The sequence below is a fragment of the Catharus ustulatus genome, chromosome 1 (assembly GCF_009819885.2).
Source record: "Catharus ustulatus isolate bCatUst1 chromosome 1, bCatUst1.pri.v2, whole genome shotgun sequence".
Taxonomy (NCBI): Eukaryota; Metazoa; Chordata; class Aves; order Passeriformes; family Turdidae; genus Catharus; species Catharus ustulatus.
In genome coordinates, this window is record NC_046221.1 from 57,939,805 (window position 1) to 57,955,308 (window position 15,504).

The following is a 15,504-nucleotide window of genomic DNA, read 5'->3' on the forward strand; positions in this document are numbered from 1 at the left end:
AGAATATTTTGTGGACCATTTCAGTGAAGAGTAGGATTTACTAACGAATTTATTTAAAGAATAGTTCATAATTTCTGCTACTTCTTCCTGTTTTCTCTTAATTTTCATGGGTGTAAGCTGTGCTATACTTACTGCAAATTGAGAGGACTCGTGTGGGCCCTTGAAGTTGGTATTTCATGTTACAGTTTACGTCTGTACACATACACACACTCCCCCTCATGTTAGATGTTACTGCAGTTCAGAACCCCAAATATGACCCAACACATTCTTGAGAAAGCCTCTAGGTCCCAGTCCAGCAAACTGCCCCAAGCACTTGTTCATGTTATACTGATTTGCATTCCTACATCTTAGTAGTCTGGGTTTGGTCTTAGTTGACTTAATTGGAGTCAACTTCACACAAAATTCTTACTGAAAGAGCACTGAATACTGATAGGCAATTAGCACCTATAATGTCTTATTTTTCATTGCAGGCAGAATGGGTAATAGCCGCAGTGCCTTGAAGATGATAATGGAAGAATTGCATGATGTAGATAAAGCTATTGAATTTGCCAAGGAACAAGATGATGGAGAACTTTGGGAAGATCTCATATTATATTCTATTGACAAACCACGTAAGTGGGATAGTTTCTGGGAAGCTTTGCATGTGTGGAATGCTGATGCAATTAAAGGATTGAATTATTCACGTGTGTTAGAGAAGGCATTCACGTGTGGTCATGGAGGTGTTCTGGTTTGTGAAACCCAACACAGCTGGCCTACTGTGCATAAAAACTTGCAGTAAGGCAGTGTGAGGGTGTGCTACACAATGAATTCTTGGAAGCTGAACATTGAATTAGTTCTACATAATTGTGTCCTTAACGGCAAGGGGACAGGAGACAGTAGTGTTTTTAGTTTAGCAGAATGAGACTTTATTTTTAAAGAAATAAAGTGTTACTACAACTGCTTCCTTTCAAGATTCTGAAAATGAAGAGCCTACACCTTTCTTCCCTTCAGTAAAATAACTAATTTATTTTGTTTCTGTGTTACACTGTGTTACAAAGGTAAGATTGGTAATAATGAGTGTATTTTGCCTTTCATTCATTATATGAATAACTATTCCAAGTTAAAAGGTTAGATGGACTCATAAAAGTAAGCTTCAGTGTTGTCATGGAGGCAGATTCAAAGAAGTTCAAATGACTGAGGAAACAGAATTTTCTTAACTACCTATTCCATTAGTATTTTCAACCTCTTCTGGAGCTTTCAGTCAAGACTTTAAAGTCTCTCTTGAGACCTCTTTTCTGGGGGATTGGGAGTCTTGTACAATTAGTTTTTTTCTCATCCCTTGGCTTCTAATTTTGACAGGAAGAAGTGACCAGAATCTGCTAATCTTCAAGAAGAATGGCATTCTCAAATTACACATACTTGAATGAATCAGTGAAAGTGATGCTACAGTCAGTTACATCTTTAGAGCAAAAGGGATTCAAAGCTTGCAGAATTCTCTCAGTTCCTCTATGTTACAGTTTCTGCCTGTATGCAGAGCAGCTCTAGTGATATTTCTCAGTTGTGGGGGTTGAAGAAAAAACACAGCCTTGAGTCACTTGAGTCATCATTCTAGTGGGTTTTTTAGCCAGATGCTCTTCAAAAAGCAAAAGACTTCTATCATGTCACTCTTACCAATGTTTAGAAACACATTGAAATCAGGTTAGGTGCTTGAAAATTTGTTTTTAAACCTTGGACTTGGGAATTGAATTACAGTAATTTCACGACTATAAGGCGCACCCTTTTGACTAAAATTTTAGTCCAAACTCGAAAGTGCGCCTTATAATCTGGATGCGCCTTATATATGGACAAAGTTCGGAAATTTGCCAACACAGAAGTGCGAGCTGCAAGCTGAGCCGACCAGGGGGAAGCCGTGATACAACGTGGCCACCGGCCAGGGGGACGCCAGGACCCACCACAGCCGCCGGGCGGGGGGACGCCGGGACGCGGCGTGGCCGCGCAGTGGGAGCTAGGAGCCGCGAGCCATGACAAGCAGTGCCGGGGGCAGGCAGGAGTGCCGGGGCCCGCGGCACAGGGAGGGTGCCTGGGACTGTGTTTAAAGGCTACGCCGATCTGTGAAAAATGTTTGCAAATTGAGCACCTGCCAGTAATTTGTTACTTTGTTGCATGCGGTGCAGCTCCTTGTTGCAAAAAAAAAGTGCGTCTTATAGTCCAGTGTACCTTATATAATGTACATAGTTGCGAAATTTGCCGATTCCCAGAGGTGTGCCTTATAATCCGGTGCGCCTTATAGTCTTGAAATTACTGTACTACCTAAAGTAGTTAATTTTTTCACTCTATTTGCTTCAGTGCTCATTTTATTGAATTAAAATGTGTTATATACTTGTGAGTTTGTGCTGGAGACTCAGTCACCGCTTTACTGAATACACTGAAAGTTCTGTAAATCACCAAACTGTATCTTTCTCACTTTCCTAAAGGCTTGCATTTGAGTAAATACAGCTGCAAGAAACATACAAAGACTGTAAAAGAGACTTAGTGTTTTCGCTTAGTAGAGAACTGTCAATGAATAAGCCAAAGAATGTAGCTTGTCACCAAAGTATCCTTTAATCAGGTATTTTGCTGGATTGTTTTTCTTAATTTCTTTGCCTCTTGGTTTTCACAGCTTTTATTACTGGTTTGTTGAACAATATTGGAACCCACGTTGATCCTATTCTTTTGATCCACCGCATCAAGGAAGGCATGGAGATTCCTAATTTGAGAGACTCACTAGTGAAGATTCTTCAGGACTACAACTTGCAGGTAGATGTTGTATTCTTCATGGGATACTAATTTTCAGAGAGACAGGAAACCCTCTTTGTCCCTGAACAGCACAAGAAATTGCCGTCACGATTTGGTCAGTCATTGGTGATGGACACTGTGGGCCGATACAATACTATGACAGAAATAGTGGAAATTTGTCAAGACTTCTTGATGGCTTCTAGCCCTAAATGTCTTCCATACTGTCTTAAGCCTGGTGGGTAAGTAGAACTGGAAGCATCTAGAGTGATTCAACCTGTTTTACACCGCCCAACTGTCCAGTATTGGAAAGCATAACCAGTGCTTTTCATTCTGTTTCACATGAATGCAGAGGCAGAATGGTGGCAGAATGCAACATGCCCTTGCTGAAGCTTTCATCAGGTGGTAGAGTCATATGTTAAGTGTCATACTAACTGAAGGAAGATGAACTTTTAAAATCAAATTCTGTCAATGATGCAGAATCAGTTGGTTAGAGCATGATTCTAATAGTGCCAAGGATGTGGGTTTGATTCCTGTATTAAGGGCCATTCACTTAAGAGTTGGACTCAGTGCTCCTTCCAGCTCAGAATATTCTGTGCATGTGTTGCTGTTTATGCATTTTAAAAGAAAATGGACTGTTCACTGGATTATGGGTGTTCTTACCCCAGCATAATTATATAAATATGTGCAGTCGCCTATATGGGTGGTTCTGACACGTGTTTGTAAGAACTTAAAAGAAGCATACCTCTCAGTGCTCCCTAAAAGTAGCCAGCAGAGTGTGTTGCATTGCATATTTTACATTTCCCTGCTACAGAAGGAGTCCCAAACTTGAGTTCTCTGTTGTGCTGTTCTGCATCACTCTACTATAAGAAAGTTACAGAGGAGTTTGAATGCCTCCTATGTGACTACACAGAGTCTAAGAAAACATAGCTCAGTAGGCAAATGAAATTCAGATTTCTTCCCCATCTGTTATTAGTCTTTCAACATTTTGAGCAAATAGATGGGCTTGATGGTTACATTAAGGTCATGGCTGGGATCTTGCCAGGCCAATAAAAACCCATGTCTCCTTTCACAGGGCACGGTTTAAGCTTTTCTAAGGCTTTTCCATTCTTTTATTTTTATATGAACTTCAGATTATAACTTTGGCTATTTCAAAGAAGCATTTTGTATTTTTTCATCTCCCAACACTTGTTACATGCCAGGAGCCTCCCCAGATAAATAGATACATGTTTGCATATAATGCATTTTGTAACATTACTTCAGGTTTTGACTTTATAGGGTGCTAGTATCCTTCCAAAATGGCGCTAGCTAAATACCATGCATTTAAACACTTGCCTGTTAATTTTGCATCTGTTTCTGCATTCTCATGAAATCGAAATGTAATATTTATTGTGTTTGCAGGCAGACTGAGAAAGTGCTGTAAGCATAGCTTCAGCTTTACACATATGCAGAGTACATTACGTGGCTTCAGGCAAAGCTGATGGCATCATTTGGTTGTATTTTGGGGATGGAAGTATAATTATTTCTTCAAATACCTTTTAACAGAATTACTTTTGGATTAAAAGCATGTATTTAACCGTGAGAATGATATCTAAAAATATTTACTGTTAGCGTTGAAATGCTTCATGGATTTCAAATTAATTGATTTTGAAGTAGAGTTGGGTAGCTCTAGGGCTAAAATTTAGATTTCGTAGGGATAATATGAATTTGGAAAGCTTAATGTGATTTGTCCTTGGCTTGCTTGTATGATAGAAAAAAAAACAGACAAAAAAAAGGCAATATTTCATTAGAGAAATGTAAGTTATAGTTTAAAATAAGTCTGTTCCTTAAGTGTTACTGGCAATGTGAAGTGCACTGTTTATGAGCAGATGGTGTATCTGCATTGAAATGTAGAGATCTTGTTGCTGGTCTTGCACACTCGCCAAAGCAGCCAGTTGGCAAGCTCCAATTTTATAGAGGGACTGTTTCTGCATTCAGAGTGTGCTTCAGGACACGGCTGGGACTTTGGGTGAATGTGTAAGCAGCCTCTCCTTGCTGAGGACAGTTCTGCCCTCGCAGAACTGTTGTTGCTACCTCATTAGCTGTGTTTGGTATGTTTGTGTGATGCCTGGTCATGCCTCTGCACATGTTGTGTAGGTTCATGCTGAGAAGTCAGTGGCCTCTATTCTGGCCTGGCTTTTGGTAGAAACCTCCAGATGTGTAACATGAAACATACCAGACATTTTGAACTCACTCAGAAGTACAAATTTAATTGGCCAGGATTTTCTATATCTTCATCTTTCTGGATCTCAAGCGCTGTACCCATGGAAGTTTTATTGTGCCGATTGTCAAAGGCAAAAAGAATTTTGTGCTAAGATCCACGAAGGAGGAGCACAGGTGAAAAGAGAACCTGCTGCTTGACTAGCAAGTCGCTGCCTAACACAAAAACCGTGCTGGTCTTTTCATAATGATGGCTTCCCAAAAGATGTTAGCTTTGTGCCATTATATCGTTTAATTTTGGGCTCCTTTTGCAAGCCCTGATGTGATTGTTTTATGTCTACGTAAGTATGCAAATGCAAATTTCCTATTATGCTCTTGAGTTTCCATACCAGTAAATTTTACTTAGGTGTGATGTGAAATATGGGTAGGAATTAAAAGCAGTGCCTTTGACAGACTTTTGTCTTTTTGAAAACAGTCCCTTCCATTCCAGCAAAACCAAGTAAATCAAACTGAGTGGCTGCCAAAGTATGTGTGAGTCACAGAATGCATTAGAGAATCCAGAAAAATCTACTAAATGCAAATTTTGTTGTAATTTTTTTTTTAATATGGACTCTTCCTTGGATAATTTTTATTAATGTTGGCAGATTGCAGACTGATTGCTTCACTTTAAAAATTGCCACCCACTAAGTGAACTGCTGCCACTGTTCTATATGCTACTCTAAGGTCACCTCAGCTTTGTGGTTAACTTTTGAAATCTGATCACTACCAGCCAACCAAGCATAGCACTAAAGCAGAATTAGATATTGTTTTGGGCAAAAATAAAACATAGATCATGTACAACTTTTTTCTTAGGCTACTATTTCAAGTAAGTACTACTAATTTGCTTTTTATTCTGACATTACAGCTCTGTTTTACAGATAGGGATCTATTAACCTGCCTTCCGGCACACCCATTTATATTTTCCAACTTCAGGAAATGCAATTCTGCCATGAGCTTAAAATTGAGCACATTCCTAACTATTCCACTAAGCAGAGAAATATTTAAGTGTTTTTTTGAATTAGGATTAAACCTTGAAGTAGTTTTTTTTTGTTTTGTTTTTTTCACTCCTCAAGATAATTTGTCATTGTTTGAGTTAATGTATTAAAACCATAGTGCATAATCAAATTACAGTTTGATTGTAGTGAAAGTTTATTTACTGCTGAAATAATGCTGATTTTAGTGTTTATACATGGTAACATTCACAAACAACACATTTATGGAGACATAGACAACAAGGACAAAGTTATAGTTCTTTGGATTTTAATAGGAGAATTTATCAAATAAAGTGTAGTCTGAAGCTTTTTTACTGCTTCTGAAATCTACTTTGTTACTGTCATACTGTCATCTACTTTTTTTACTGTCATAAATTTATAGATAAATTAGACATGTTGCCTTAAAGAGCAACCTGCTTACTTATTATAAATTACACATTCCTAGTGTTTTTTTAAAGTGCAAATAAATCACCATTCTCCAGGTTTCTAAAACATTATATCACGTCTCCCAAAGACAGCTAGTAGTAAAATCGCCTTATTTGTAGACTTGTGAGATAATCATAAGCTTGTTATGCTTTCCAAATGTGTAAAATAAGTGTCTTTTCAGCTTAGGTTTGTATCTGAAATGCTTATGGTACTGGAAGAAGCTTAAATAGCACCCTTGTTTTAAAAAGAAATGCTTCATTTTTTACCCTATGTCATTTGTTAGAATAAATCTTTGAAAGATGTTGATATTTTAAAACTCCTTTTCCCCTAGCTTTAAAATACAGAAGCAATTTGTTTAGATGTACTACTTATGGATTTTGTGGATTAGCCCTTTTACTCAAACACTGACTTACTAGATTGCCATTGAACCTGCAGTAGCTCTGATGGGTAAAGAACATTGATCCACTCACAGAATTCGCATCTATCCGTTCATAATAGAGCTTATGAACCCAATGATAATCCAATGAATGCTGCTTGAAACAGCACCTGGAAAAATTGTTAGGTTATGTTCCCGAACATAACTAAAAATGCTGTTCAGACACCTTGGAGGCACTATAGGGCCTAACTCTTAAATTATAGAAATTGCTTTGAAGACCTCAAAAATTTACAGAAGTGTTGAGATTTATTACCTTGAGAATAGACATTTGACATTCTGCATTGTGATTTTTCCTTTTATATAATAATGGCTGCCTACTATTCCATTTGTAGCAAAATAAGGTCTGACAGTCATTAAATGTGGTATGAAAAGATCTTAGTGCTGTTTAAATAATGGGAAAAAGTTCATATTTCTTAAAAGATATGTTTTATCACGTATTTCTGTTACTCCTGGGTTTTAAGGCATCAAACAGTGTTGAGGTTTTCCAGTGACCTAGTGGTGCCTGTTGTTTCCCTCTTCATTTTTTCTTTCCTTTTAATGATGTTTTTTCTACTAGCACACTGTATTGTAATTAAAAGTGCTAGGACACATTTCCATCTTCCCACTGTGCCTTTGTTCTGCATCTTTCATTTAACATGGTCACAGCACCAAGTTCAAGAAACGTTTGGACAATGATCAGAGGCACACAGTGTGATTCTTGGTGCTGTCCTCTGCAGGAGCTGGACTTGACAATCCTTGTGGGTCTCTTCTAAATCAGGATATTCTGTGACTCTATTCTTGTTTTACTCCTTGTACTTCAACATGGGGAGGTTTCATCTGTCTATCTGAGTGCACTTAGCAGAGACTCTAGTATATAGCCAAGACCTCATCCCCTCCAAGTTGTGTGCTTATTTTTGGAATACAGTTTGTTGACTGAAAAGAGTTTGAATCTGTAAGCACTCTTTCTGAAACACAGTCTCATTCAGTTGTCCTTGCTAAAAGTTTCTTGTATTTTTTTTAAACCTAGCAACATTTTTCTTTATTTAGAACAAAATTTTACAATCTTTGTTGCCTTTGGATAAAGTTGGCAAGGGAAAGACATAACCAGAGTTTTCCTGAGATTATCAACAGATGAAAATGATTAATTTTCTAAGTGTTTGTCTTCTAGATCTGCATTCAGTTGCTGGTGCTCTGGAATGTTTTATAGCTCAATGTCTCTAATATTATAAAAGTGTCATTCACCCACTGATATGCCCAATTTGAAATGCTCATAGTGTTACTCAATTTTTTAGTGTGCTTCAGATTTGCAGTCTTATCTGCGTATCATTCTTAGCGGTGTATCCTTATTACTTCAGAATGTGTATGTGAAAGGTAGAGTTTTGAACAGCTTCCACTTGGCTGTAAAATCTATTCTTGTACTTCTTCTTAGGTATTTGCATTAGTTGTATGTTGCACTATCTTAGAAAACCCTCTTGTAATACAAATGATCAGAAGAAAGTAATGAACACTGCTCCTTTATACCTCTGTTTTAGTAGGGTTGGTCACGTTATAATTGACAGTGAGTATCTTTGGAAAGTCCTTTTCAAAGGAATTGTTGTCTTGGAAAACAAATTTCCAAACATCAGTTTGGGAAGAAGAAGAAAAAATTCCAAAAGACTTACTTGGGTTTGTCATCTTTCCATACTTGCTCCATTAAGTGCTGTGAAATAAGGCTCTGTATAATTTTTATGCCCTTGCTTCTTCTGTATTTAAAAACCATTTCAGGCAATGACGTGTCAATCTAATGAACAATACCAAGTAAGTCAAAAGGGAGCTGAGACTTTTGCTAAAGAGGAATTAACTAGGGACCTTTGATTAGTTGCATTGACATTTAATATTGCTTATTAAATGACACCTCAGCAGGATATATGTTTGAACAAAATATGTTTTGAATTACAGTGTTTATGAAAGTTTTATGATTATCAAATATCTTTTCTGAAGAAGACAAGAAAGATACAGAAATAACTTGTTTTGAAATTATTTGAAAATTAATTCTAAGGGGCACTGTAAAAATTCCTCTCTGTTGTAATTTGTTAGCACCATCACATAGAAAGATGTTCATAATTTATGATAATAGTATCTTTGTAAAGAATTTTATTTCTTGATGTTTGTTTTTGTTTTGTGGGCTTTTGGGTTTTCTTATTGTGGGCTTTTCATTTAGGTAATGAGTAAATGATGATGGCAACAAAAGGTTCCTCCTTCACCTCCTTTAGAATACCTTAGAAAGTTTTAAACATTCTTTGCACTCACTTTGGCAGCAGAAACACAGTGGTGACTTGTCAAGATAGTTGAAATGCCCGTCTGTTCAACAACCACTGTCTTTTACGTTCTTTGCACCAACAGATCTTGCTGCGGGAAGGTTGCAAAAAGATCCTCGTTGCCGATTCTCTTTCCTTATTGAAGAAAATGCATCGAACTCAGATGAAGGGTGTTCTAGTGGATGGTGGGTACAGAGGAACCTGATGACTTTCAAGGTTTTAAAGACTATTGCTTGGTTTATATACCTCCTGACTGTCTGCTTTGGAAGCTGCCCAAAAGCCGGCATTTTTTACCTTATCTGTTGTGTGTAGGGGGATACTAGATGCTTTTCCCTTTTGCAAAAGAACTGCTTGTATCTCAAAAGCTACAAGACCCAGCAGCTGTTTCTCTTAATCAATCTCTGCATAGCCTTTAATGTACTGTGTCCTGCAGTTTGTCTGTAAAGATGAAAATGCTGTTCAGTGCCAACATGGACACTAATAATCTGCAACTAAAGCAAAAGATACAAGAACGTTGTCAGAAACAGTTGAAAATATTTTGCAAGGTGCTAATGATGCTTGTGAGCAGTGCTGTAATTCACACCAGCTGAGTGTTAATAGCAAGAGACAAAAGTTGACAGTACTTCTGCTCCAAAATGCTGCAGAGTTAACAGCCACCCATCCCATGCTCCTTTTTTCAGTTTGCCTTTTGTCTCTTCAGCACTGATCCTAAACAGCCTCAATCCTCCAATTCTACCATCATCAGATCTAAATATTTATCATGTCATTATTAGAAATGCTACTTCTATATCACTCTTCAATTTTTAACAGTTTCTATTAGGCATCTTAGTAATTTCACGATTATAAGCCTCACCATTTTGACTAAAATTTTGGTCCGAACCCGAAGAGCGGCTTATAATCAAGTGCGGCTAATATATCGATGAGGTTCAAAAATTTGCTAACCTGGAAGTGCGAGCCTGCATGGCCCCAAGCTGATCCAAGCCCACACGGCCCCAGCAGGGGAAAAGCGGGGTCGATCTGGGCTCGCCCGGCCCTGGCAGAGAGGGGAGGCGGGGCCAATCCGAGCCTGCACAGCCCTAGCAGGGGAAAAGCGGGGCCAATCCGATCTGAGCCAGTAAACCCCGTGATCCCGCGATTCTGTTACTAATTGGCAACTTTGTGAAAGTTACACGCGGATCCTCGCTGCGAACGAAAGTGTGGCTTACAATCTGGTGCGGCTTATATATGGAGGAAAAACAAAACATTGCTGACACCCCCGGAAATGCGGCTTATAATCGGTGTGGCTTGTAATAGTGAAATTACTGTAAATGATTTAAGACCAAGCTCCATTTCTGTAATAGCAGCATGTTCATGCCTGCTTTTACAGGCCTGCTCTTTGCTTTTAGCAAACATGGAGTTTGCTAACAAAACTTAGTTTTCTTTTGTTTTGTTTTTCAGAGGAGAATATCTGTGAATCATGTCTGTCTCCAATACTTCCTTCAGGTAGGATACTTTTGTAGAAGAAATAAAAGAGGTGGTAAATTTTTTTAGTAGTATTTTAAGATGAACTACTGTTTTCTTTTATTCATAAAAATGTGTAGTCTCCCTTGATGATCACTGTATAAATTTTAATCTCCTAAGCAAAGCTTGCTTTTGAATTCTGATGTGAGAGTGGAGTCTAACTGAACATTTTTTGTTGCAGTAAACCCAGATATTCTTTCTTATTCAACTTTGACTTTGTTATTTTCTGTTTTGAATACATGGAATTCAAGGCAACTTTTAATTCCATCAACATATGTTTTCTCAAAGATTATTAGAACCACAAAACTAAGCTGCCGCCACCAAATCTAGTCCATCTCTGTTGGATTACTCACACTGAACTTGTAGATTATAAAATTTTATGTACTTTTTGTGTGAATGGTGGATAGTTCTTGGCTTCAGTCATAGGTGCCACATTTGAAACATCTTAAAACCAACTAGCTTTAAAACACCTTCTAAATTTAGTTGTGAAACTAGAAATTCAGGATGTTATTTTGGAAATGTACGTTCTTCAAGGTAACTATAGTCCAGAAATACCAATGCAGTTGTTGGGTTTCTTAAAAAGTAGTTTTACTAAGAGAATAGCTGTCTTGTTAAAGCAGGAATATATAAGATGAAGCATATGTACAGACATTTGTTTGTTTTCTAAGTGTTAATAGCCTGATGGAATCACTTTCAGTCTATCTGGTTTCTACCATTTTTCACTTAAATAAATAATTGAAAACAACTATAGTGGGATCACATGCAGCAATATACAAACCAAGAAAATCTGGCAAAGTTGAATGTGCTTGTGCTTTGAGGTATGTGTGTTGAGGAAAAAAAGAGCCAAAGTAGAATGCAAATTATGCTCATAAGTGACATGGTTATTCTTTAGATATGGGGATGTTGTATTTAGGCTTCTAATTTGGCTAAATATTCATGTGGGAATGAAAACCCACATCATGCACCTAGGCAGCTTGTTGCCATATTTCAAGATCGCGGCATGCAGTGCAGGGTCTAGAACTGCTCAGTGTTCTGGTTTTCTTCACAGTAAGAATTTTTCTAATTTTGCTAACTTTTCTGCAAAGTGGCTGAATTATTTGGTGGTAGTTGTCCTGGTTTAGAAGACAGTGTTGCCAGAGGGAAAAAAAACCTTTTCCCAAAATGGAGAGTGAAAATCCCCTCCCTCCCAGTTTACTATAATTTGGAAATTCAGGGCTTTTTCAGGCAAAGGTGTTGCTTTAGGAATAACAGTTCTTTACTGATATATCTACAAGACAAAACAAGAACAACATCAGCTATGAAAAATAAATCAGTGACAGAACAGAATGAAACTCAGTCTCAGTCCCTTTTTCCAGTCACGGATGCCCTTCTACTCCGCACAGTCAAGACGGAGCGGGGCAGGGTAGCCTCTCAGTCGCGGCTGCTGCAGGAGCAGGGGAGTGAGGCGGCAGCGGCTGTCCCAGGTGGGAGAAAGGGTGCAGGAAAGAACTCCGCTCACCGTGGGCGTCCTGGTTCTCAGCGCTGTTCTCAGAAGCAGGAAGCTTTAGCAGTCGGCGTGCAGGGCCTGGTCCCACCACAGAGAAAAGCAACCTCTCTCCTCTGCGTTCGGGCCGGCGAGAGCAAGTGTGTCGTTTCCTCCCCCCCACTCCCTGGAGGGACAAAGCAGCCCCCGACCATCCGCCCCCCCACCCCTCAAACCCCCCTCCGCAGTCAAGCCATGAGCCAGCCCAGCTATTCTTTTTGTCTTGAGCACTTAACAGCTAAAGGGGAGCCGCCCGGCTAGCTTAACATAGTAATGGGAAAAAATTTCTCCACAGAGGGAAAGAGTAAAAAACTCCCCCAACCCCCAACAGTAGTTTACTCTTCTCCCTGCCCAAATTTAGCATGTATTTAGTATATATTGAGATGAAAAATTCCTGGTGGGAAGTTATACAGCATTTAAGCCACAGAATAAAATTGTTTTGTAACTGCATCACTGGCACACATTATCTGAAACCATCACTCTTAATGGTTTCTATGAATGAGCCAGAATAATTTGGAAAAGATACTGAGAGATGTTAAAGTTGAAAGATGATTTGAAGTTTCTCTGTGTATAACAGAATGTTGGCATATATTACTGTAGCCACTAAATAATTTGTTTCATTGCCCTGTTGAAATGAATTTATTTTTCTGTTTCCCAGATGCATCCAAGTCCTTCAGTGTGGTAGTGTTCCACTGCAGACACATGTTTCACAGAGAGTGCCTGCCTGTATCCAACACGGTAAGGAATTAGCTTAATATGTCTGACGCCTGTGCCAAAGATAAAGTGACACACTTTCTTTTGTCAGCTGTGGAGAGGGGTGTGGGTCTATGAGGAATTGTATGATTATAGTAATAACTTGTGATAATACCACATAGTAGTATGTGACCAAGGAAAGGAAGTCTAATGATGCTGCAACTAAAGCTCATCCAATGTAGAAAAAATCACTGCTGTTTGAACAGTAGTTTATCACCTTCTGCAATCTGAATATGTAATGCAGCTCTGAGACGTAGGGAATACAGTCTGTCTAATTTTTTGATTCATCCTTTTCCATTCCAGCTTTTACCTTAATTAAATATACTCAAAGCCAAGAATAAAAGAATTTTCTCAAGTGAACGATACTAAATTATTCTGACCTGGAAGACAAAAATCAGTCATTTCAGAGTGAATATTTAAATATCTTTGTAATCATCATTATGTTCAAAACATGTTTTTCTTAGTTGTTTGGGGGGTTGGTTTGTTTGTTCAATTAACACAAAGCTGAAAACTAACTTCTAGATAAAACAGGGTTTAAATTTAGAAACAAAAGCATTCAAATGGTAACAAAATCACATAGAAAATTAAATTTAACTCCTTAAGATTCTGTATCTGTCTCTTAAAATTAACATGTAGTGAAAAAATAGCTTTAGTGAATCATTTCATCTGTAAGTAAACACAGTGCTTGTAGCCATATGGTACAGTATGTATACTTAAATATGTTATGAAAATCTTAATGTATTAGATCATTTGTACAAGAAAGCCCAACAACTAGTAAATACTTCTTCAACATTTACCACAAATTTTATTGTGAGAAATAATCTAAAATTTGTCCAGCATTCTCAACTTTCTGGGCAGGTGACGGGTTATGTGGGATTTTTAAATGTTACATCTACATTGTAGGATATATATTCATAGACAGTATGTATGAATACAGGAGTGTCTGCATGTAACAGAGCCAAATTTCCCCTGTTACACTGTATTATGTGACCTTAGGTGATCAGTCATGTTACTGATATTTGCTTATTGGTGACATACTGAAAGGGTAATACTGTGTGCACAAAATGCACAGAATAACAATAAACACATCTTTGATGTCAAATGACAGTATTTGGGCCCTGATCTCAATTGTTGGAAATCTGTGGAGCACTACTCAAAGACAGAGCTGTGACTAAGGCATCCAGTGGTTATTGGAGCTGATCAAGTGACTTTATTCTCATCTTTATATATGAAAATAATCAATGATGCCTTTCCCTGTGTATTTTCATTTTTGGTGTGGAAGAGATTTGATGTTACTCTTCTGGCAGGAGGTGGCAATACCCTTGGAGTGAGTGGTGAGTTGTACTGCCCTCTGACTCCAGAGCACCCAGCCTTACCATGTTTTCCTATATTGTCATCCCTCACTTATTCATGACTATGTTTATTGGGAACAGCCTGTGACCAGCTGAGAAGGGCATTAGCATTTTTCATTCATCTTCACACATTTCTATGTGGCTACATTTCTCCAAAAGATTCCTGTTTTCTTTTTTGATTTAGGTATCTTCTGTCCAGTTCTGCAATATATGCAGTGCCAAACACCGGGGGCCAGGAAGTGCGGTCCTGGAGATGAAGAAATAGCAGTGGCCTAGTTCTCCATGTCAGTCAGTGACACCAAATCTGTTAGGACCATGCAAAACCACTGTATTTTTCCATTAGACATCACTTCTGTATATAATTTTGATTGTGATTTAAAAATGGTTCCTGTATTTATCCTGTTTATTACATAGTTCGGGTAACGAGAAAATGTGAAAATGTTTCTCTGGTAAGTCTTTGTTATGCAATTCATATGTCATGGTTCCTTTGCTCAGCTTGTTACTTCATTCTGGAAGAGAAAATAAATAAAATGGGAAGAAAAAAACCCTCAAAATTTAGACATTTGTGTTTGCTATCAGTTTATGTGCTTTACAATTTGGATCCACATCAGGCTTATGGCTGGATATTGTAAAGAAAAATGTATTGCCATAAATTCAGCTCAGCAGACTATTTCAGTCCTGATTTAGTCTGTTAGGGACCTGTTTACCTTGAGACCCATAGGAATCTGACTTCTTTCAGTGGAATTGCTTCAGAACTTGAAGTTGTCTGTGTGCCAACACATATCTTCAGTTAACAAATTTGTTAACTGTGAATTCCATACATCGGCAGTTTACTTTGGTTACACATTCATAGTTCAGTAGAAAGTGGTTAATTTCTCAATTCATGTTTACAATGCAATAGTTTAAAATGAATTTTTCACATGTTCAACTCATCCAGAAACTTTATTTTTAAATGTCAGCAGTAGGTATTTACTCTTATGTGTAGTTGAAGTGTGTAGTTTCATTTAGATGCAGGGAATAAAAATGTATCTGACCTTTTAAAGGTAAGATTTCTAGAAGTTTCTTTTGGCTTTAGCAATTTAACAGCTAAATTAAATAATTCAGTTGGATGTTAACAAAACCATATTATTCATTTGAACTGTGTTCTGTTTTGCTGATCCAAAGAAAGTGATCTTTCAGAATTCTTCACAGTAATGTAATCTGTTTATAATATGTGCTAAATTCAATATAAGCATCTTTTCCTTAGGAAAAGTATTCA

General features: G+C 37.9%; 1 protein-coding gene across 6 annotated transcripts in view; it reads left to right on the plus strand.

The window, feature by feature from the left end:
- Positions 1-14,804, plus strand: part of VPS41 (VPS41 subunit of HOPS complex) — a 124,729-nt gene extending 109,925 nt beyond the window's left edge. For all 6 annotated transcript variants that reach the window (XM_033053116.2, XM_033053088.2, XM_033053080.2 and 3 more), the window contains 6 exons: positions 471-611; positions 2,639-2,775; positions 9,205-9,304; positions 10,557-10,601; positions 12,800-12,879; positions 14,431-14,804. In XM_033053116.2, coding sequence (XP_032909007.1) covers positions 471-611; positions 2,639-2,775; positions 9,205-9,304; positions 10,557-10,601; positions 12,800-12,879; positions 14,431-14,511 — 584 coding nt within the window. In that variant the 3' untranslated portion in view covers positions 14,512-14,804. The remainder of the gene's footprint in view (positions 1-470; positions 612-2,638; positions 2,776-9,204; positions 9,305-10,556; positions 10,602-12,799; positions 12,880-14,430) is intronic.
- Positions 14,805-15,504: the final 700 nt, after the last annotated feature.